This window comes from Nerophis ophidion, linkage group LG08 (genome assembly GCF_033978795.1).
Source record: "Nerophis ophidion isolate RoL-2023_Sa linkage group LG08, RoL_Noph_v1.0, whole genome shotgun sequence".
NCBI classification, from domain to species: Eukaryota; Metazoa; Chordata; class Actinopteri; order Syngnathiformes; family Syngnathidae; genus Nerophis; species Nerophis ophidion.
The window spans coordinates 41,653,503-41,675,707 of NC_084618.1; the positions used below are offsets into that span (position 1 = coordinate 41,653,503).

At 38.3% G+C, this 22,205-nt stretch overlaps 1 protein-coding gene across 1 annotated transcript in view; it reads right to left on the reverse strand.

The window, feature by feature from the left end:
- The window catches only part of LOC133557788 (synaptic vesicle glycoprotein 2A-like), a 36,692-nt gene that overhangs the window by 6,922 nt on the left and 7,565 nt on the right, over positions 1-22,205 (reverse strand). The window contains exons 2-12 of the mRNA XM_061908583.1: positions 14,312-15,009; positions 11,069-11,249; positions 10,846-10,997; positions 10,630-10,763; positions 10,451-10,540; positions 4,186-4,293; positions 3,829-3,917; positions 3,540-3,704; positions 3,327-3,460; positions 343-549; positions 69-228 (exon numbers count right to left, since the gene is read on the reverse strand). Of these exons, the coding sequence (XP_061764567.1) occupies positions 69-228; positions 343-549; positions 3,327-3,460; positions 3,540-3,704; positions 3,829-3,917; positions 4,186-4,293; positions 10,451-10,540; positions 10,630-10,763; positions 10,846-10,997; positions 11,069-11,249; positions 14,312-14,927 (2,036 nt within the window). The 5' untranslated portion in view covers positions 14,928-15,009. The remainder of the gene's footprint in view (positions 1-68; positions 229-342; positions 550-3,326; positions 3,461-3,539; positions 3,705-3,828; positions 3,918-4,185; positions 4,294-10,450; positions 10,541-10,629; positions 10,764-10,845; positions 10,998-11,068; positions 11,250-14,311; positions 15,010-22,205) is intronic.

Sequence of the window (22,205 nt, forward strand, 5' to 3'; positions counted from 1 at the left end):
CCCTATATTTTAAAATGATATTGCATATATTTAAGCAGTATATTGTGATATTTTACAAAACATCTTACCTTTTGTCTGAAGGGTAGAGCTCCACCGTTATGACATCCAGAGCATTCCATGAAGCGATGCTGATGCCGCCAAAGAGGCACAAGAGGGCTATCATCCCGGACTCGCTGTTTCCAAACATCAGGAAGAAGCAGCTAACACACGATATGACGCTGGACCCCGCTATGTTTATGCATGTGTGTGTGTGTGTTTGTGCGAGTGTGTGTGCAGAAGGGAGAAGACAATTAGCGCTGTTGACAGTGATAAAAGACTGATTGGATGCAGCAATCGGCCTACCCAGCATTCTTAGACGACCTATTTTGTCCATCAGCAGAGCCGAGACGATGTTGCCGGGCAGGACGGCCAGCGTGCCGAGGAAGTTGACGAAGTAAATCATGTAGGCGTTGTTGAAGTCGTCGCTGAAGTCCAGCATGCAGCCCTCCTTGTTGTGGAGGAAGGTGCTGTTCACCAGCTTGCAGTCCACAAACCTGTACTTGAACAAGTCTAAAAGACATTTCACAACATATTATAGCAATCTGGGGATACCTTACAATCACGCCCACTGGTGGTTTTGAGCAGCATAACGTGCTGCTATTCCATATTCATGATCACTGTCTTTTTATATTTGCACTTCAACAGAGCCTTCCCGGTAAGGTTTATACAGGTGTACTGGAGAGGAGGCTATGTTGTATAGTCGAACCTCAGATTCAGGAGGAACAGTGTGGTTTTTGTCCTGGTCGTGGAACTGTGGACCAGCTCTGTACTCTCGGCAGGGTTCTTGAGGGTGCATGGGAGTTTGCCTAACCAGTCTACATGTGCTTTGTGAACTTGAAGAAGGCATTCGACCAGGTCCCTCGGGAAGTCCTGTGGGGAGTGCTCAGAGAGTATGGGGTATCGGACTGTCTGATTGTGGCGGTTCGCTCCCTGTACGATCAGTTTCAGAGCTTGGTCCGCACTGCCGGTAGCAGGTCGGACACGTTTCCATTGAGGGTTGGACTCTGCCAAGGCTGTCCTTTGTCACCGATTCTATTCATAACTTTTATGGACAGAATTTCTAGGCGCAGTCAAGGTGTTGAGGGGTTCCGGTTTGGTGACCGCAAGATTACGTCTTTGCTTTTTGTAAATGATGTGGTCCTGATGGCTCCATCTGGCCAGGATCTTCAGCTCTCACTGGATCGGTTTGCAGCAGAGTGTGAAGTGACCGGGATGAGAATCAGCACCTCCAAGTCCGAGTCCATGGTTCTCGCCCGGAAAAGGGTGGAGTGCCATCTCCGGGTTGGGGAGGAGACCCTGCCCCAAGTGGAGGAGTTCAAGTACCTCGAAGTCTTGTTCACGAGTGAGGGAAGAGTGGATCGTGAGATCGACAGGCAGATCGGTGCGGCGTCTTCAGTAATGCGGACACTGTATCGATCCGTTGTGGTGAAGAAGGAGCTGAGCCGGAAAGCAAAGCTCTCAATTTACCGGTTGATCTACGTTCCCATCCTCACCTATGGTCATGAACTTTGGGTCATGACCGAAAGGACAAGATCACGGGTACAAGCGCCCGAAATGAGTTTCCTCCGCCGAGTGGCGAGGTTCTCCCTTAGAGATAGGGTGAGAAACTCTGCCATCCGGGAGGAACTCAAAGTAAAGCTGCTGCTCCTCCACATCGAAAGGAGCCAGATGAGGTGGTTCAGGCATCTAGTCAGGATGCAACCCGAACACCTCCCTAGGTAGGTATTTAGGGCAAGCCCAACCGGTAGGAGGCCACGGGGATGACTCAGGACACATTGGGAAGATTATGTGTCCCGACTGGCCTGGGAACACCTCGGGATCCCTCGGGAAGACCTGGACGAAGTGGCTGGGGAGAGGGAAGTCTGGGCTTTCTTGCTTAGGCTGCATGGATGAAGAGATCTGACAACTTAATTTAGTTTTTTCCATGTTTTCATGTGAAAATGACAATGAATGACCTTTAATCTTAATATATACTGTAATCAAAGCAATATGATTGGAAGTGAATAAAGACATTCTATAAATTGTACTTGTTGACGCACTGTTTACTCAAATACTGTAGTGGCCTCCACTGGAAAAGAGTGTGTGCTTCAATTCATATTCAGAGCTTTGTCCACTCTAATAAAATTAACATCTCATCTCACTGCATATTAGAATTAATGAATTAAAATACATAATCACTAAATGACAAAGTAATTCATTGACATAAAATGTCCTAAAATACACTTTATATAATAATAATTCTCTTTTCACATATATGTATTATCATCCTTATCATATATTATTAAATATTACTATAAAATACATTAATCGGAATTAAAGGTCTTATATACTAACTTTTACAAATATATTTTAGAAGATTATATTTACATTGTTAATACTTAATAACAATGCTAATTGTTACTTTCTATTCCAATTGTTATTAGTAATATTATTAATTATTTTATTCCAATAATTATTGTTATTGTAATTGTTTTATTGTTTTGTAGTTATTATTATTGTTACTATTATTATTGTTGATATTAGTATTACTATAATTTTCATCTTCAATAATTGTTGGTACAATCGTCATAATAATTATTAATATGGTTGGCCTTGTCCTCCCCAGAAATTAATATTATTATTTTATATTTCAATTACTAATATTTTTTTTTATTCCAGTATCATTGTTATTGTAATTATTTCCTACACCAGTTATTATTTTTGTCATCATGTCCTATTTCATTTTTTTTTCTACTCCAATTATTATTATTATTATTATGATTATTACTGTAACTATTTTCTACTCCATTTCTTGTTCTTCTTCTTTTTTTTTCCTTCAACTGGACTCCTTCAATTATTATTATTGTTATTATTTTCTACTCCAATTAGTATTACTATTATTATTCATATTAAAGGGTTACTTCTAATAGTGCCTCTTGTTTTTTGGAATAGATTGAATGAGTTAAGTCAAAAGATGTTTGATGAAATACAAGATTTTGCCCAAAACATTAAAAAATGTTTAAATAAAGATTTAAAAATGTTTATTGTATTTTTTATTCGAATATTTGTTCATCCTATATCAGGCCACGTATCATTTTGGTTCAAGTAAAAAGTCACCACTTGTTGAGCAAATTGCCATCTACCACTCAATGTCATCACAAAAGGCTTCAATGATGTGTTTGGGTTGGCATGGTAACGCCTTTGGCAGCACTAGTAACCCTGGGTTACTGATGACAGACGTCTCCACGGCCACCATCTGGCCGAAAGTCTACTTCAAGCTGATTGAAATCCATAAATAGAGCAGTTACCTGTGTTGTAAAACAGGCTGGCGATGAAGGTGCAGTTCCTAAAGACGGTGTGCGTAGATGTGATGTCCTCAAAGTAGCACTCTTCAAAGATGGAGTCCTCAAACACCATTGACTTCATCTTTAGATTGAGGAACCTGAAGTAAAGAGCAGATGTATATTTGATCATGTGTGTGCTGGATTGCGGCGCTCAAATGTCGTGTCGATGTCACCAACTTGTCGTTAAAGTAGTGGCCTTGGCGGTGCACTTGGTTTTCCAGGGTGAAGTTAAAGGTGACGTGCTCAACACGCTCCTTGCTGAAGGTCTTAGTGCGGGACTCGTACTCCTGCTTCTGGATGTATTTGATCATGTCCGGGAACCACACGGTCAGGCCGTAGTAGCTGCAAACAGGCGTTAGGACGATCATTCACACACAAACACGCTGGTATATAACATCCATCAGAAGGCATAAGTGGTATCAATACCACTGCTGTATCGATACTGAAATTGTTAGCATTTCTTTACCTGAATGACATGGTGAACCAAACAGCCATGAGCATGAAGGTGGTCCGTTTGTATTCCGGGGTGAAGCAGGCAACAATATTATTCCGAATCTGCAATCACATTTTTTTTAAACATTTTCAAGTCTACATCTCCACAAAATACACATCAAAACCATAACCAGGGGCGGTCATGTGGATGCAAAAGGAACAGGTGGAAATCCAACCCTCGGTCATGTAAGCCAATCAGAAGCAAGAGGTAGATAAAGTTGGGTGAATTAAAAAAAAAATACATCCAGAGGTTGCTTACAGCCACAATTGCTAATGCCAATGTTTTTCAACGACTCCTTTACAGTAATCAATCACTTTGACTTCTGCTCACCTGCCGGGAGAGGCTCATGATTTTAAGTCTGTAGCGTTGCCAGACGGGTGTGTCGGTGCCACTGTCCACTAACTCATCCATCTGTTTCACCGTCTTGATGGTGGTGACCTAGGTGGAAAAGAAGGCTTCAATTAACAAACTAAATATCGAATTTTCTCGATTTTTACACTGCATGCACAACAATGGGACCAAAGAAACCAACTCAGAAAAGTCAAAATTGTCTTTCACATAGAGGCATCACTCAACAGCATTGCAAATATATTAGTAGCAATTTCTTTTTTATTTTAACTTTGAAAGACAAAAACAAGCGGGATGATATTTAATTTATGTAGTTGCCTGATAACGGTGCATGCTGATAGGTGTCTGTAACTGATAATCATCCACACTTATAACAATGGACACTATTAGGTGCCCAGTCATGGTGCCCACTAATGGGTGCACAACTACTATAAACACAAATGGGTACCCAACTATTATAAAAATTAATAGATGCCCAACTATTATAAACACATACTGTATATAAGTACCCAACTATTATAAATATAAATAGATGCCCAACTATTATAAACACAAATGGGTACCCAACTATTATAAACATTAATAGATGCCCAAATATTATAAACACATACTGTATATAAGTACCCAACTATTATACATATAAATAGATGCCCAACTATTATAAACACATACTGTATATAAGTAGCCAACTATTATAAACACATATTGTAAATAACTACCAAATTATTATAAACAAAAATAGGCACCCCACTATTATAAACACATAAATAAGCACCTAACTATTATAAACACAAAAAAATACCCAACTATTATAAACACTTAAATAAGCACACAGCTATTATAAACATATAAATAAGTACCCAACTATTATAAACACATAAAGATACCCAACTATTATAAACACATAAATAAGCACCCAACTATTAAAAACACATAAATAAGCACCCAACTATTATAAACACATAAATACGTACCCAAGAATTATAAACATGAATAGGTACCAAACTATTATAACAAATCAATAAGTAACCAACTATTATAAACACATCAACAAGTACCCAACTATTATAAACACATCAGTACTTACCCAACTATTATAAACACATCAACAAGTACCCAACTATTATAAACACATCAACAAGTACCCAACTATTATAAACACATCAATAAGTACCCAACTATTATAAACAGATCAATACGTACCCAACTATTATAAACACATAAATAAGTACCCAACTACTATAAACACATCGATAAGTACCCAACTATTATAAAGACATCAATAAGTACCCAACTATTATAAATACATAGATAAGCACCCAACTATTATAAACACATAAATAAGTACCCAACTATTATAAACACATCAAAGAGTACCTAACTATTATAAACACATCGGTACGTACCCAACTACTATAAACACATACACAAGTACCCAACTATTATGAACACACCAATACGTACCCAACTATTATAAACACATCAATAAGTACCCAACTATTATAAACACATCAATAAGTACCCAACTATTATAAACACATCAATACATACCCAACTATTATAAACACAAAAATAAGTACCCAACTATTATAAAAACACCAATAATTACCCAACTATTATAAACACATAAATAAGCACCCAACAATTATAAAAACAACAATAAGTACCCAACTATTATAAACACGTTAAGCACCCAACTCTTATAAACACATAGATAAGCACCCAACTATTATAAACACATCAATACATACCCAATTATTATGAACACATCGATACGTACCCAACTATTATAAACACATAAGTATCCAACTATTATAAACACATCAATACGTACCCAACCATTACAAACACATAAATAAGTACCCAAGTATTATAAACACACCAATAAGTACCCAACTATTATAAACACATACATAAGCACCCAACTATTATAAACATATAAATAAGTACCCAACTATTATAAACATAAATAGGTGCCCGACTATGGTAAGCACATAACTAATTACCCAATAATTATAAACATAAATATGACCCAATTATTATAAACACAAATAAGTACCCAATTAATATTAAAATAAACAGGCGCCTAACAATGGTGCACATGTATAAGTTAGGTACCTGATAATCATATGTGTAAAAAGGTGCCCAATTATTATATACGAGATAAGTAGGTGCTTGATAATTACACACAGATAAATAGGTGCACAATATTGGTGCACACTTACAGGTGCATAATAATTATAGAGGCCCAAAGATGCTGCACACTATTAGATGTATGACATCTAGAGCAGGGGTCAGCAACCCGCGACTCCAGAGCCGCATGCGGCTCTTTGGCCACTCTGATGTGGCTCAGCTGCATAATTGCCGACTCCCCCGCCGAGATTTCCGGATTTTGGTGCCTCTCCCGAAAATCACCCGGGGCTAACATTTTCCGATTTTCACTAGGACTCAAATATTGAGGGCGTGCCGTGAAGGCTATACTTTAAACGTCCTCTACAACATGTCATCGCGCGCTTTTACACCATGCTATCTGCGTGCCGGCCGGTCGCATGCATTATGCTGCTTCTGTCATTGCGCGTACAAGACTGCAAGGCATAGTTGGTCAACAGCCATACAGGTTACACTCGAGGTTGTGATATAAACAACTTTAACACCCTTACTAATATGTGCCACACTGTAAACCCACACCAAACAAGAATGACAAACACATTTCGGGAGAACATCCTCACTGTAACACAACATAAACAGAACAGAACAAATACCCAGAATCCCAAGCATCCCTAACTCTTCCTGGCTACATTATACACCCCCTCTAGCACCAAACCCCGCCCCCCCAACCCCGCCCACCTCAACCGAAGCACAGAGGAAGAGTTAGGGATGCATGGAATTCTGGGTATTTGTTCTGTTGAGTTTATGTTGTGTTACAGTGAGGATGTTCTCCCGAAATGTGTTTGTCATTCTTGTTTGGTGTGGGTTCACAGTGTGTCACATATTAGTAAGAGTGTTAAAGTTGTTTATATCACAACCTTCAGTGTGACCTGTATGGCTGTTGAACAAGTATGCCTTGCAGTCGTGTACATGTATATGCGTAAGCAGCAAGGGCGTAGAATTGGGTAGGGACGCTAGGGACACGTCCCTACCAATATCCAGCCGCTACTGTGTAGTCACTATCAATACAAGCGCTGCCGTAATGTTTAGTCAATGATTATGGCACAGAAAGGGTTAAATGTCCGTCTCTGCTAGAAGTCCCGCCTCCAACCTAAATATCGCTCCCTGATTGGTTGCCGGTTTCAAGCTGAAGTACGTGTGATTGGCTGTCCCCGCTTTCACTCCTTCTGCTTGTAAAAGCTAGCCTACATGCTAGTTGCTAGCGAACGGACGAGAGTGTCACGCCATATTTCTTCCCCCCTACAAAAACCTTACCCCCCATTTACTTCCGGGGTCATGATTAATACAATTGTTTTGTTAACGCTATATTATAAGAATATAACGCTATATTATAAAAATACAGACGTTTTGTTAACGCTGTATTATAAAAAAAAATTAAAAAACAATTTACAAACACAAGCTATGGGATGACGCATTTACTTCCGGGGTCACGTTTCCTCTAATGTCATCCTATCGTCTTTTCCTCCGCTTTTTTTCAGGTGAAAGTCAATACTTAGTCCCCTTCACCATTGTTAACTCTCCCCAGAGGTGAAAGTTAACCTTAAACATGTGAATTCAACTACTTTAGCCGTTTTTTAACATCGTAAAAACATCAGCTGTCTTTTACTACGGACTGCAACAGTCCGTTGTCATGGATACATGACAACAACTTCCATTCATACCAGTCATGCGTGCCTGAGGCGGAGTGATAGCCTACGCTGTGATAAGGCTTTAGAATATTTGAACCACGGTTAACAACCAATCAGATTGCCGGATTTCACCTTTCCGTTTTATTTTTGAAATTATTTTTTAGTTTCATGTATTTGTGTAGAAGTGAGCAACGGTTTGAAAATACTAAAGTGGTGGAAATACAATAAGCCCAATGCTAAAATATAATTCATTAATATGAAGTAATATTCATATTTAGTAAAAGCCTTTTTGCTCAGGCAGTAACTGTACCATCAAGCTCTATGGTCATTGTCCTTAATGTATCTGTCATGCATCAACATATTTTTGGCCAGCAGTTCATTTCTGTGACAGACCGGCAGAGGCATGTGTTTCGCTCTTTCAAATAGGAACAACCAGTGGAAACTAATCTGCTTGTATTTGAGTATTAGTGACAAACATATTTACAGTACAAAAGCAGCAATAGAAAGAAGTAGTTGAAGGGAAAAATTCTGAGTGATTTAAACACAAGTTGGGGAAAAGATTATTACAGTTCATTTATGTTTATTTACAATGTTGTATTGCATGAATGTATTTCTGATGTTGTTGATGGACAGTAGGCTATGTTAATTGACAGTATGATGCACAGTTGCACTACAGCCCTACACTAAAGAGTAAAGATGAGAACTCTTTCAAGTTGTCTCCTTTGCTTTCATTTTAGTTGCTTTACCCTATAACTCCTGCATGACATGAAATTAAGATTGCTAATGTAAAAAAAAAAAAAAAGTCAACTTTCAGAGTGCTGCCTTGGAGCACTTTTGTGTCCCCACCAATCTCAAAATCAAACCTACTCCCTTGGTAAGCAGCATACAATATGTTACTGGGCTGGTAAGCCGTCTGCACATGTTGTAGAAGGCGTCTAAGCCAGTGCCTTCACAGTATGCCCTTATAATTGTTATCTGGTTGAAATTCAGCTGATATTCGTGAGAATTGTTGGTTTGAGAACTCGGAAACCACCCGGAAAATTTGGGAGTGTTGGCAAGTGGAATGCTGTCCAACGGCAATCATATAAAACTCGCGGGCCGCACCAACATTAAATATTTTTATCAAGGTGCGGGCCGCGTGTCTGAGACCCCTGGTTTATACATAGCACATAGCAAAAAAAAAAGTCTTTATGCAGTGTTATATCATTTTAAATATCAAAAGAGTTTTGTGGCTCCCATTGTTTTCTTTATTTTGTGGAACGGGTCAAAACGGCTCTTTGAGTGGTAAAGGTTGCTGAGCCCTGATCTAGAGGTACCCAATTATGGTGCATACTAAGAGGCACATGATAATTATAGGGGCCCAATAATGATGCACACTAAGAGGTACATGATAAGTATATGGGCCCAATAATGATGCACACTAAGAGGAACATGATAATTATAGGAGCCCAATAATGGTGCACACTAAGAGGTACACAATAATTATAGGGGCCTAATAATGGTGTACACTAAGAGGTACACGATAATTATAGGGGCCCAATAATTGTGTAGACAAAGAGGAACATGATAATCATAGGGGCCCAATAATGGTGCACACTAAGAGGAACATGATTATTTTCGGGGTCAATAATGGTGCACACTAAGAAGTACATGATGATTACAGGGGCCCAATAATAGTGCACACTAAGAGGTACATGATTATTTTAGGGGCCCAATAATGGTGTACACTAAGAGGTACATGATAATTATAGGGGCCCAATAATGGTACACACTTAGAGGTACATCTTAATTATAGGGGCCTATAATTGGTGTACACTAAGAGGTACACGATAATTATAGGGGCCAGATAATGGTGCACACTATGAGGAACATGATAATTATAGGGGCCCAATAATGGTGTACACTAAGAGGTACATCACGATTATAGGGTCGTAATAATGGTGTAAACAAAGAGGAAAATGATAATTATATGGGCCTAATAATGGTGTACACTAAGAGGAACATGATTATTATAGGGGCCTAATAATGGTGTACACTAAGAGGAACATGATTATTATATGGGCCTAATAATGGTGTACACTAAGAGGAACATGATAATTATATGGGCCTAATAATGGTGTACACTAAGAGGAACATGATGATTATATGGGCCTAATAATGGTGTACACTAACAGGTATACAATAATTATAGGGGCCCAATAATGGTGCACACTAAGAAGTACATCATGATTATAGGGGTGTAAAAATGGTGCATACTAAGAGGTACATGATAATTATAGGGGCCCGACATTGGTGAACAGTAAGATATTCTCCCAAGAAAGGTAAAGAATTTCCATCACTTCATCTTTGATTGTTAATAACATATTGGACTGAGAGAGAAGATAGTAGTTGTTCCACATAAGAAGGAATGATCACTAACACAAATATAACCATCATGTTTTTGTACTCACAGTGAAGACTTTTTCTGGGTGTCCCTTGGCTCTCATGTTGGTGTCGTGAACTTGCTTCAGAATCATCCAGCCTTCATCGTGCTTTCCATTCTGTCAGGAGAGAAAAGACGTGTGATTCTCTCACTTTTCAAGTCCTATGTGTGATATGTTGTTGTTATTGGCGCCTTATGTCAGCTGACCTCCAGGTAGAAGCGTGGGCTCTCTGGCATGGCGCTGAGGGCAGCGATGGCGGCTACAGAGGGGAAGGCACACACTAATACAAACACACGCCAGCTGTGGAACTGATAGGCCGAGCCCATTTGGAAGCTCCAACCTGACAGAACAGAACAAAACACAATCATTTTTTGCAATGAGCATATTCATATAACTTGCATTCTTCTATGAGCTGAACCGACCGTAGTGAGGGATGATGGCCCAGGCCATGGCCGACGCGTAAATCCCACCAATCATCCAGAACATGCAGAGCCAGCTGAGGTGCTCGCCTCGCTTCTCTTGCGACAGAAACTCGGAGTAGTAGGAGAAGACGATGGGGATGGAGCCTCCGATGCTGCAGAGAAGGGACAAGAACTGACCCGGACCTGCTGTTTTCTTCAGGATTACTTAGGGGTTGATAGTTACCCAACACCTGACAGGAGCCTGCAGAAGAGGAAGGTGCTGTATCCTTGCACGAAGGACGAGAAGAAGGAGAAGATGCTGTTGATGGACAGGGAGATGAGGAGAGACTGTCGGCGGCCGATGCGGTCGGCCAGAGCTCCCCAGAGGAACGCCCCCACCATCATGCCGAAATACACAATCAGACCTGAAAGACAACACAATACAACACAACAAACTCATATGCAGTATGCTGCAGCATCTAATGATCAAAAAATACTTGTACATAAATAATGCAATTCAAATAATTATATATACGGATACAATTTTTATAATTATTGTTTAAAAAAAATGTTGACCTTAATTGTGTTGCATAATTGCCACTATAATATTATAAATATTATACTATGATAATGTATTCTAAATAGATTTAAAACAGTCTCCTATTGTAACATTCATGCTATTACTATCAAAAATTGGGTGTTTGTGTTATGTTTGTCATTGTGGACCAATTCAAGTTTGGTAATGCTAATTGTTATTTTCTAATCCAATTGTTATTAGTAATATTATTATTTACTTTTATTCCAATAATTATTGTTAATGTAATTTTTTTCCACTCAATTTACATTATTGTTACTATTGATATTAGTATCATTATTATTTTCATCTTTAATTATTATTAGTATAATTATCATAATAATTATTACTGCTATTATTTTCTACTAATATATTTTTTTTTACTCCAAGTATCATTGTTATTGTAATTATTTTCTACACCAGTTTTTTTTTGTGTTATCATGTCCTATTCCGTTTTTTTCTATGACAATTATTATTAGCATTATTATTATTGTAACTATTTTCTACTCCAATTCTTGTTCTTCTTATAATTATTTTTTCCTTCAATTAAGTTAAAGTACCAATGATTATCACACACACACTAGGTGTGGCAAAATTTGTCCTATGCATTTGACCCATCCCCTTGTTCACCCCCTGGGAGGTGAGGGGAGCAGTGAGCAGCAGCGGTGCCGCGCCCGGGAATCATTTGTGGTGATTTAACTCCCACTTCCAACCCTTGATGCTGAGTGCCAAGCAGGGAGGTAATGGGTCCCATTTTCATAGTGGTATGTCTCGGCCGGTGTTTGAACTCCCACCCTACCCATCTCAGGGCAGACACTCTAACCACTAGGCCACTGAGTAGGTTCTGGTTCTGGTTAACAATATTGTTATTATTTTTTACTCCAATAATTATTATGATTATTATTATTATTATTAAAGGCTTACTTTGAATAGTGCCTCTTGTTCTTTGGAATTGATTGAATGAGTTAAGTCACAAGTTTGTGCAAATTTGGTACAAAACAAGATAAAGGTGCACCTCCGTAACGTTTATTTGCCATGTTTCCTCATTCCATCTCATATTTAAATACAAATGGAGCCATATGCATCCTAATTTGATAGTTTGGTCTTCAAATGGGTTTAAAAATGTCTGCCATAGTAACATTTGTAATATTGATGCTAAATTTTGATGGACACCGTCAATCGAGTTGCCATTATATATTTAAAATTATTAATTTGATTAATCACTTATTTTGTGAAGATATTTAATCAATATGTTAAAATATACTCCAAGGTTTCTCATTGTCACCTATTGGGTTGAGTTTTTCCTCGCCCTGATGTGGGATTTGAGCCGAAGATGTCGTTGTGACTCGTGCAGCCCTTTGAGACACTTGTGATTTAGGGCTGTATAAGTAAACTTTGATTGATTGATTGATTGAAATAAAGAAATTGAATTATCTAAATAAAATGTAGAAAGTAATACTAGAATAATAGAATACTATTGACAAATTGTGTGTTTATGTTATGTTTATTATTGTGGAACTATTCAAATTTGGTGCAAACCCGGGTAAATGTGTGCTTCTTTAACATTATTTGTCCTTTTTTCCTAATTTTTCCTCATCTCTGGGAGCAAATGCAGCTATTTGTTGTTGTTGTTTCCAATATTTTTTGAACAAATCATAGTGTTGCAATATTGCCAATATAATAATACAAATAGGTCTGCCATAATATTATTCATAATGTCAAAAAGGGTAGCCAAAATACCAGAAACACCCATTCATAGGCCAATAAATGTATTATTATTAATTTATGAAATAATATTTTGTAAGAAAAAAGTTAAATAAATAAAATTAAATGTATATACGGTATATATATATATATATATATATATATATATATATATATATATATATATATATCATTTGCTAAAACAATGGGTTTATTTGCGTAAATAAATAGAATGAGCTTGTCAAATTGTGTGTTTATGTTATGTTTATTATTGTAGAACTATTCAAATTCGGTGCAAACCCGGATAAAGGTGTGCCTCTGTAACATTTGTGTAATTTTTTCCTAATTTCTCCTCATCCCTGAGTGCAAATGCAGCTATTTGTTGTTGTTGTTTCTAATATTTTGAAAAAATCATAGTGTTACAATATTGCCAATATAATAATACAAATATGTCTGCCATAATATTATTCATAATGTCAAAAGGGGTAGCCAAAATACCAGAAACACCCATTCATAGGCCAATAAATGTATTATTATTAATTTATGAAATAACATTTTCTAAGCAAAAAATTTAATAAATATAATTGAATAAATTAAAAATATATATATTTATAAATGTATGTATCATTTGTTAAAATAATGGGTTTATTTGTGTATAGAAATACAATGAGCTTGTCAAATTGTGTGTATGTTATGTTTCTCATTGTGGGCCAATTTATATTTGGTGCAAAACCGGATAAATGTGCGCTTTCGTAACTTGTTTTGCCATTTTTTTTTTTTCATATTTATTCTCACCTTTACATACAAATGTAGCCATATGCACCCTTTATTCAAACATTTGTTAGTTTGGCCTTGGTGGAAATCTGTCCTCTAATGGGGTTGAAAATAGCTGCCATAGTAACATTGAAATTATTAATGCTATAATTTGAGGCATACTGTCACTCAATTGGAATTATTAATTTGTGAGAAAAATAATATGTAAAAAAATATATATATATATATTATAATAATGGTAATAACAGGATACTAAAGTTATATTGACTAATTGTGTATCTATGTTATGTTTATGATTGTGGACTTATTCAAATTTGGTGCAAAACCGGATTAAGGTGAGTTTCTGTGACTTTATTTTTAATTTGCCATTTTCCCTACTTTCTCGTCTTATATATGTACAAATACAATAAGTGAGTCAGGCGCATGTGAACATACCCAGCATGCTCTTGTTGGGTTCAGACAGACACATGTCCTTCTCAGCGCTGGGGAGGACGAAGCCGACCACAAAGATCTCCACGCCGTCGGCCATCAGCGCCAGGCCCAGCACAAAGTAGAGGGTCCACTGGAACTTTCCGTGTCCGCACTCCTGCAGGATGGTCTCGTACTGCTGGGCCAGCTCCTCCTGGTCCTTCCTCCTCTCCGCCTCCGACACACCGATGTCTCGGAACTGCTGAGCGCCGGCCGCCACCGAGCCGGGCCCGCCTGCCAGGCTGCCCTTGCCCGAGTCGGCCCTGGGAATGCCCTGGTATTCGCCCTCATAGATCTCGTCGTCCTCGTCGTGGCCCTCGGTGGAGTCGCTGTGGCCGCCCTCGTCGTCCTCGTTGGCCGCTTGGCTGTCGCCGCGGTAGTAGCCGCCGCCGTCCTGGCCGCCCTGCGCCGGGTAGTCGTCATCGTCGTCCTCCTCGAAGCGGCTGTAGGAGCGCCGGCTGTACTCGTCGTTCACGCGGTCCACCGAGCGGCCCACCTTCTTGGAGGCCTGGCGCTTGACCTCCTTAGCGATGTCTTTGGCACCTTTGATGAAGGCGGTCCGGTTCTGATAGCCGTCCTCCATCTTGCGAGGCTGGGAGATGAACCGATTTGAGGATTCTGGCCACCTGGATCTTCTGTCTGACGGATGAATCCCTCACAGAATCCTTGGGAAGACGATAAAGATTAGAGACTCGATCAAATATTTACATCGCATACAAGCAAAAAATCGGCTTATATCAGCTTTGATTTAAAATATCTGATTAATGCACACAGTTGTTTTTTTCTTATATTTTATTTTTGTCATTTACAAAAAGTAAACATAGTAGGCTAAAGGCTACCAGGAGCTACACAACAGCCAAGCACACAATAGCACAAAGCTAGACATATGAAAAAAAATGTATTTATTTATCTATTTATCATTATTTAATTAAAATTTTCCTGAGGGAACTCTCCTGAAGAAATCAATAAAGTACTATTTATCTATCTATCTACCTATCTATCTAAAGATAAACTGTAATAAGTATTAGAAAGTATCCAGTAACAAACGTGTCTGCATCATTCAATTTACAGCGCCATGAGCTTAAGGTCACAAATTATTGTGAACCCCAGGTGTCGCCGAAAAACAAAATTACCACTCCACTTCAATTTAAAGACAGTGCTTTTTGTACCTACCATTGCTCTCTGAGTAATTTGACTTGATCAAACTGTTTGTGACATTCCAGACCACAAAATGATAAAAGTCTGTGATATGATTCGTGCTGATATAGAATCCGATTAATATCCGTCTCAGCCGATACTTAAGATTGTATTATCAGTATCGTGTCGGAAGTGATACAATTACAAGGGACAAATTTACAAAAGGTAAATATGGTAGGCTACATGGTAGGCTACATACTAGGCGCTAGCAGCTACACAACAGCTAAGCACACAATAGCACACAAGCTAGACATACGTAATAAGTGTCCTTAATTGAACAATATTGCCACATTTGTTGTTATAAACAAGTATCAAAATAGATAAACTGTAATAAGTATTAGAAAGTATCCAGTAACAAACGTGTCTGCATCATTCAATTTACAGCGCCATGAGCTTAAGGTCACAAATTATTGTGAACCCTAGGTGTCGCTGAAAAACAACATTACCACTTAACTTCAATTTAAAGAGGGTGCTTTTTGTACCCACCATTGCTCTCCGAGTAATTTGACATGATCAAACTTTTTTTTAAATTCCACATCACAAAATATTAAAAGTCTGTGTATGATTTGTGCTGATATCGAATCCGATTAATATCAGTATCGGCCAATACTTAAGATTGTATGATCGGTATCGTGTCGGAAGTGATACATTTACAAGGGACACCTTAACAAAAGGTAAACATACTAGGCGCTAGCAGCTACACAATGGCTAAGCACACAATAGCACACAAGCTAGACATACGTAATAAGTGTCCATAATTGAACAATATTGCCACATTTGTTGTTATAAACAAGTATCAAAATAGATAAACTGTAATAAGTATTAGAAAGTATCCAGTAACAAACGTATCTGCATCATTTAATTCACAGCGCCATGAGCTTAAGGTCACAAGTTATTGTGAACCCTAGGTGTCACCGAAAAACTAAATTACCACTCCGCTTCAATTTAAAGACAGTGCTTTTCGTACCTACCATTGCTCTCTGAGTAATTTGACTTGATCAAACTTTTTCTAACATTCCACACCACAAAATAATAAAAGTCTGTGATATGATTTGTGCTGATATCGAATCCGATTAATATCCGTCTCAGCCGATACTTAAGATTGTATTATCTGTATCGTGTCGGAAGTGATACAATTACAAGGGACACATTTACAAAAGGTAAACATGGTAGGCTACATGGAAGGCTACATGGAAGGCTGCATACTAGGCGCTAGCAGCTACACAACAGCTAAGCACACAATAGCACACAAGCTAGACATACATAATAAGTGTCCTTAATTGAACAATATTGCCACATTTGTTGTTATAAACAAGGATCAAAATAGATAAACTGTAATAAGTATTAGAAAGTATCCAGTAACAAACGTGTCTGCATCATTCAATTTACAGCGCCATGAGCTTAAGGTCACAAATTATTGTGAACACTGGGTGTCGCCGAAAAACAAATTACCACTCCACTTCAATTTAAAGACAGTGCTTTTCGTACCTACCATTGCTCTCTGAGTAATTTGACTTGATGAAACTTTTTCTAACATTCCACACCACAAAATAATAAAAGTCTGTGATATGATTTGTGCTGATATTGAATCTGATTAACATCATCCATCCATCCATTTTCTACCGCTTATTCCCTTTTGGGGTCGCGGGGGGCGCTGGCGCCTATCTCATCAGAATCGGCCAATACTTAAGATTGTATTATCGGTATTGTGTTGGAAGTGATACATTTACAAGGGACACATTTACAAAAGGTAAACATGGTAGGCTACACACTAGGCGCTAGCAGCTACACAACAGCTAAGCACACAATAGCACACAGGCTAGACATACATAATAAGTGTCCTTAATTGAATAATATTGTCACATTTGTAAATAAATAAAATAAATATACTGTAATAAGTATTAAAAAGCATCCAGTAACAAACGTGTCTGTATCATTCAATTTACAGCACCATGAGCTTAAGGTCACAAATCGTTTTGAACAATAGGTGTCGCCGAAAAACAAAATGACCACAACACTTCAATTTGAAGTCAGCTAGTTAGTGTTTTTTGTACTTACCTTTGCTGTCTGAGTAATTTGACTTGATCAAACTTTTTATAACATTCCTCACCACAAAATAATAAAAGTACGTGATATGATTTGTGCTAATATCGAATTCGATTAATATCCGTACTTAAGGTTGTATCATCTGTATCATATCAGAAGTGATCCAATGTTGTATCGGGACACATTTACAATGTCAAATATGGACTTGGGCTTGGATTGTTTCTTCGATGCAAAGGATGATTGGCACGAGCCAGGCGTTAATGAAGGTACATTTTTATTTATATTCTAACAAAACTACAAAAAAAGGTAGACAAAGGGCCCGCACGAGGGCGGAAAACAAACTTGGCTAATGAAAAAACAAAAGACTACCACAAAGGTAGGAACTATAAACATGAACAAAAACACTTGCGCTGCGGCATGAACAACAAAACTTGCACTGAGGCATAAATACAAAACTTACGTGGCGTGGACACACATGAACAGCATAGCAAGGCATGACGCAGATGAATACGGGGTGTGTAGCTAGGTAAAGTTGCCAGGACGAAGACATAAACAGAATGGCTTAAATAATGACTATGATAATGATTAGCAGGTGTGAGAACTGAGGACCGGGGCGTGACTTGGAGGCAAGGTGGAAACTAATGAGTTACTATGGAAAACAAGGAAGTGCAAATACATGAATTGAATGTCTAAAAAACAAAACATAACATGACCAAAACAAAACATGATATCTCGGGCGTGACATACAAAAGGTAAACAGGGTAGGATATATACTAGGCGCTAGCAGCTACACAACAGCTAAGCACACAATAGCACACAAGTTAGACATATGTAATAGGTGTCCTTGATTGAACAATATTGCGGTAAAACACCACATTTGTCAATAAAAACAAGTTTAAAACACCGATAGTTACATATTACTTACACATGTCAAGTCTCCAAGGTAGATTAGAAAGTACCCAGTAACAAACGTGTCTGCATCATGGAACATACAGCGTCATGAGCTTAAGGTCATCAATTACCAGCATTGGAAGGCAAATGAAAACATTGTACAGTACGAGCGTTGTGTTTCGGTCCTGGCTGCTCAGTACAATAGGGCGACCTTATTAGTAAATATATTTTTGTTAATCTATTCTTACCCGTGTATGACTGTTGAGAATGTAATAATAGTATTAAAGGAAGAAAAAAAACACCCTTTCACTGTTTCGTCATACATCTTAAAATCTTCCAAGATTTTTTTCTTTGCTTATTTTTATAAATTTTTTTGCAAAATAAGGCTGAAAAATGTCATAATAATAACCATAGCCTTGTACAGTACAGCACTGCACTGTACTGTACACACGTCTCTGTCCAGGCTGCTCAGTACAAGACGGTGACCATAATGTACGCTGCCAGAAAGTCATCAGTATTTGGTGGTAATGTACTGTAAGTGTCCATCGCTTCTTTTTACACTTGAATGACAGCTCAAATGGTCCCTGAAAAGTCCTGGACAGTTAGTTAAAGGCGACGGTTTAACCCTGGAACTGACCACATCTATGTTTCCTGTAGAAGAAGATGTTTGCCGTTGAGGCAGACTGAGGCGTGTGTGCAGATCTGGACTTTTGGCCGTGAAGGACTGCGTGAAAAGCTCCCAGCTAAGCGAGTGCTGACGTTGTTTACCCACCACCAACAAATGGAGGCACAGGACGCTGAAACAAGTCAGGCGTGAAATTGAGAAAAGTGATTTAGTTGCCGCCTGCAAACCCAACAAGCAGCATTCATGTCTTGGCTTTATGTGTAATGTTTGTGCTGCAGTGTCTTTCCTTCTTCTGGTCTTTGAGGGCCACCGTACTCATGCATGGAAAGTGTTGTGCTTGTCATTAAATCACTGAAAGCTGCAGCAAATGCCCGCAGTTAATCACTTCCTGGGTTAGGCCATAGGCGATTGGCTTAATCTGGACCATGAATGACCTCGGACATCAATAACAGCAGCCCACTCCTGTCATATAGAGCAGTGTTTTTCAATCACTGTGCCGCGGCACACTAGTCTGCCGGGAGATACAGTCTGGTGTGCCGTGGGAGATTATCTCATTCCACCTATTTGGGTTAAAAATATTTTTGGCAAACCAGTAATTATAATCTGCAAATGTGTTGTTGTTAAATGTCGGTGCTGTCTAGAGCTCGGCAGAGTAACCGTGTAATACACTTCCATATCAGTAGGTGGCAGCAGGTTTGTAGATGTCGGGAACATGGTTTGTCGCGATCACAATATGCAGATGACAACGTGCAGTTAAAAAGGTATCTAATGCTTAAACCAAAAATAAACAAAAGGCGAGTACTGCTAAGAAAAGGCATACTCCTGTCCAAAGGCAAAACCCAGTAACTCAATTTTGGTCAAAACTGAGCTGACAATAATTATGGAGTTACTAGGTGATATGCTTTACATTTGTGTATGCGATATTGTAATTTGATCCGTAAGTAAGCAGCTTACTTAATTTTGGAGTTACTAGGTGATATGCTTTACATTTGTGTATGCGATATTGTAATTTGTTCCGTAAGTAAGCAGCTTACTTACGGAACAAATTACAATATCGCATACACTAATGTAAAGCATATCACCTAATAACTCAAAAATTATTTTCAGCTCAGTTTTGACCAAAATTGAGTTACTGGGCTTTGCCTTTGGACGGGAGCATTGAAGCTGAGGGATGGCTATGTAAAACGAAACTAAAACCCAACTGGTTGCAAAGTAAACAAAAACAGAATGCTGGACGACAGCAAAGACTTACAGCGTGTGGAGCAGACAGCCTCCACAAAGTACATACGAACATGACATGACAAGCAACAACGTCCCCACAGAGAAGGAAAGTGTCCGCACAACTTAAATAGCCTTGATTGCTAAAACAAAGCAGGTGCGGGGAATAGCGCTCAAGGAAGACATGAAACTTCTACAGGAAAATACCAACAAAACTGGAAAAGCCACCAAAATAGTGCAAGACAAGAAGTAAAACACTACACACAGGAAGACACCAAAAAACTCCAAATAAGTCACGGCGTGAGGTGACAGTACTTTGAGACAAGAGCTATGGTGATGCATGCTTGGTTATGGTTTGAAATCATATCCAACACTTGCGAGAACAACTTTTTATTGTCAATATCAGCTGCTGAGTTTCTGCTGACGTTGTGCCTCCACATTTTTTCAATGAACAAAATGTGCCTTGGCTCAAAAAAGGTTGAAAAACACTGGTATAAAGGATCTTTGACTAGTGTTTTGGGGGTTTTTTTGCAGTAAGTTTCTAAAAAAACAGCAGCGTACCCCTCCAATATAGAGGATCTTTGACTGGTGTTTTTTTAGTAAGTTTTTAAAAACAGTAAAGGACTCCTGTCTTATAGAGGATCTTTAACAAATGTTTTAAAAGTAAATCCTTAAAAACAACAGCGCACTCCTGTCATAAGGATCTTTGACTTTTTTTCTAAAAAAAACAGCACAGCACTCCTGCCATAGTGTTTTTAGTAATAAAAAAAACAGAGCACTCCTGCCATTTAGAGCAGTGGTCCCCAACTACCAGGCCACAGAAGAATTTTTTATTAATTAAAAAATAATAATAATTAAAAAAAAATATATATTTTTTTTTTTAAATCAACATAAAATACACAAGATACGCTTACAATTGGTGCACCAACTCCCCAAAAAACCCTCCATTTTTCATGACAAAACCTGCCTTTTTCATGACAAAGAAAAAAAAAAAAGAAGAAGAGAATCCCTCCTTATCAAGCGTTGACCGGTCTGCAGCTACAAAAAGGTTGGGGACCACTGATTTAGAGGATCTTTGACTAGTGTTTTTGCAGTAGGTCCTTAAAAAAACAGAGCGCCCCTGTCATATAGAGGATCTTTGACTTGTGTGTTTTCCAGTAAGTTTTGTGTATAAAGCGGCGTGCTCCTTTAATACTGAAGATCTTTAACTAGTGTTTTTTGTAGTAGGTCGTGAAAAACAACAGAGCGCTTTGTCATATAAAGGATCTTTGACTTTAGGATTTTTTTTAGTTAGTTTTTTTTGCAGTGTGCTACTTTAATACCAAGGATCTTTAAATTCCCAAAAAAGGGCAGGGTCCTCCTGCCATATTGAGGATCTTTGATGAACATTTTTTTAATACAGCTGGTCCTTCCAAAACAGCTGAGCGCTCCTGTGATATAGATGATCTTTGACTAGAGTTTTCTTTTCTTTTTTTGTAGTATATACAATTTGTATACTAAAAAAATGTCCGATCCTTACCTTATATGATTCGAGGTTCACTCATGTTCGGCAAGCTAATAATAATAATAACTGCTATAGCAGCCGCAACATTAATACGGCCACAACGACGACTCTTGCTGACCTACTGCCCTCGGTAATGGCACCATTCCCAAAGTATGTGGGCTCTATTGATAACCTCACTAACAATTTTAACTACGCCCTGCGCAAAACCATTGATAGTATAGCACCGCTGAAGTTAAAAAAGCCTCCAAAAAGGTGTACCCCATGGTTTACAGAAGAAACTAATTCATAAATTATTATGTAGAAAGCTGGAACACAAATGGCGCACGACTAAACCTGAGGTTTACCATCAAGCATGGAGTGATAGTTTAATAACTTATAAA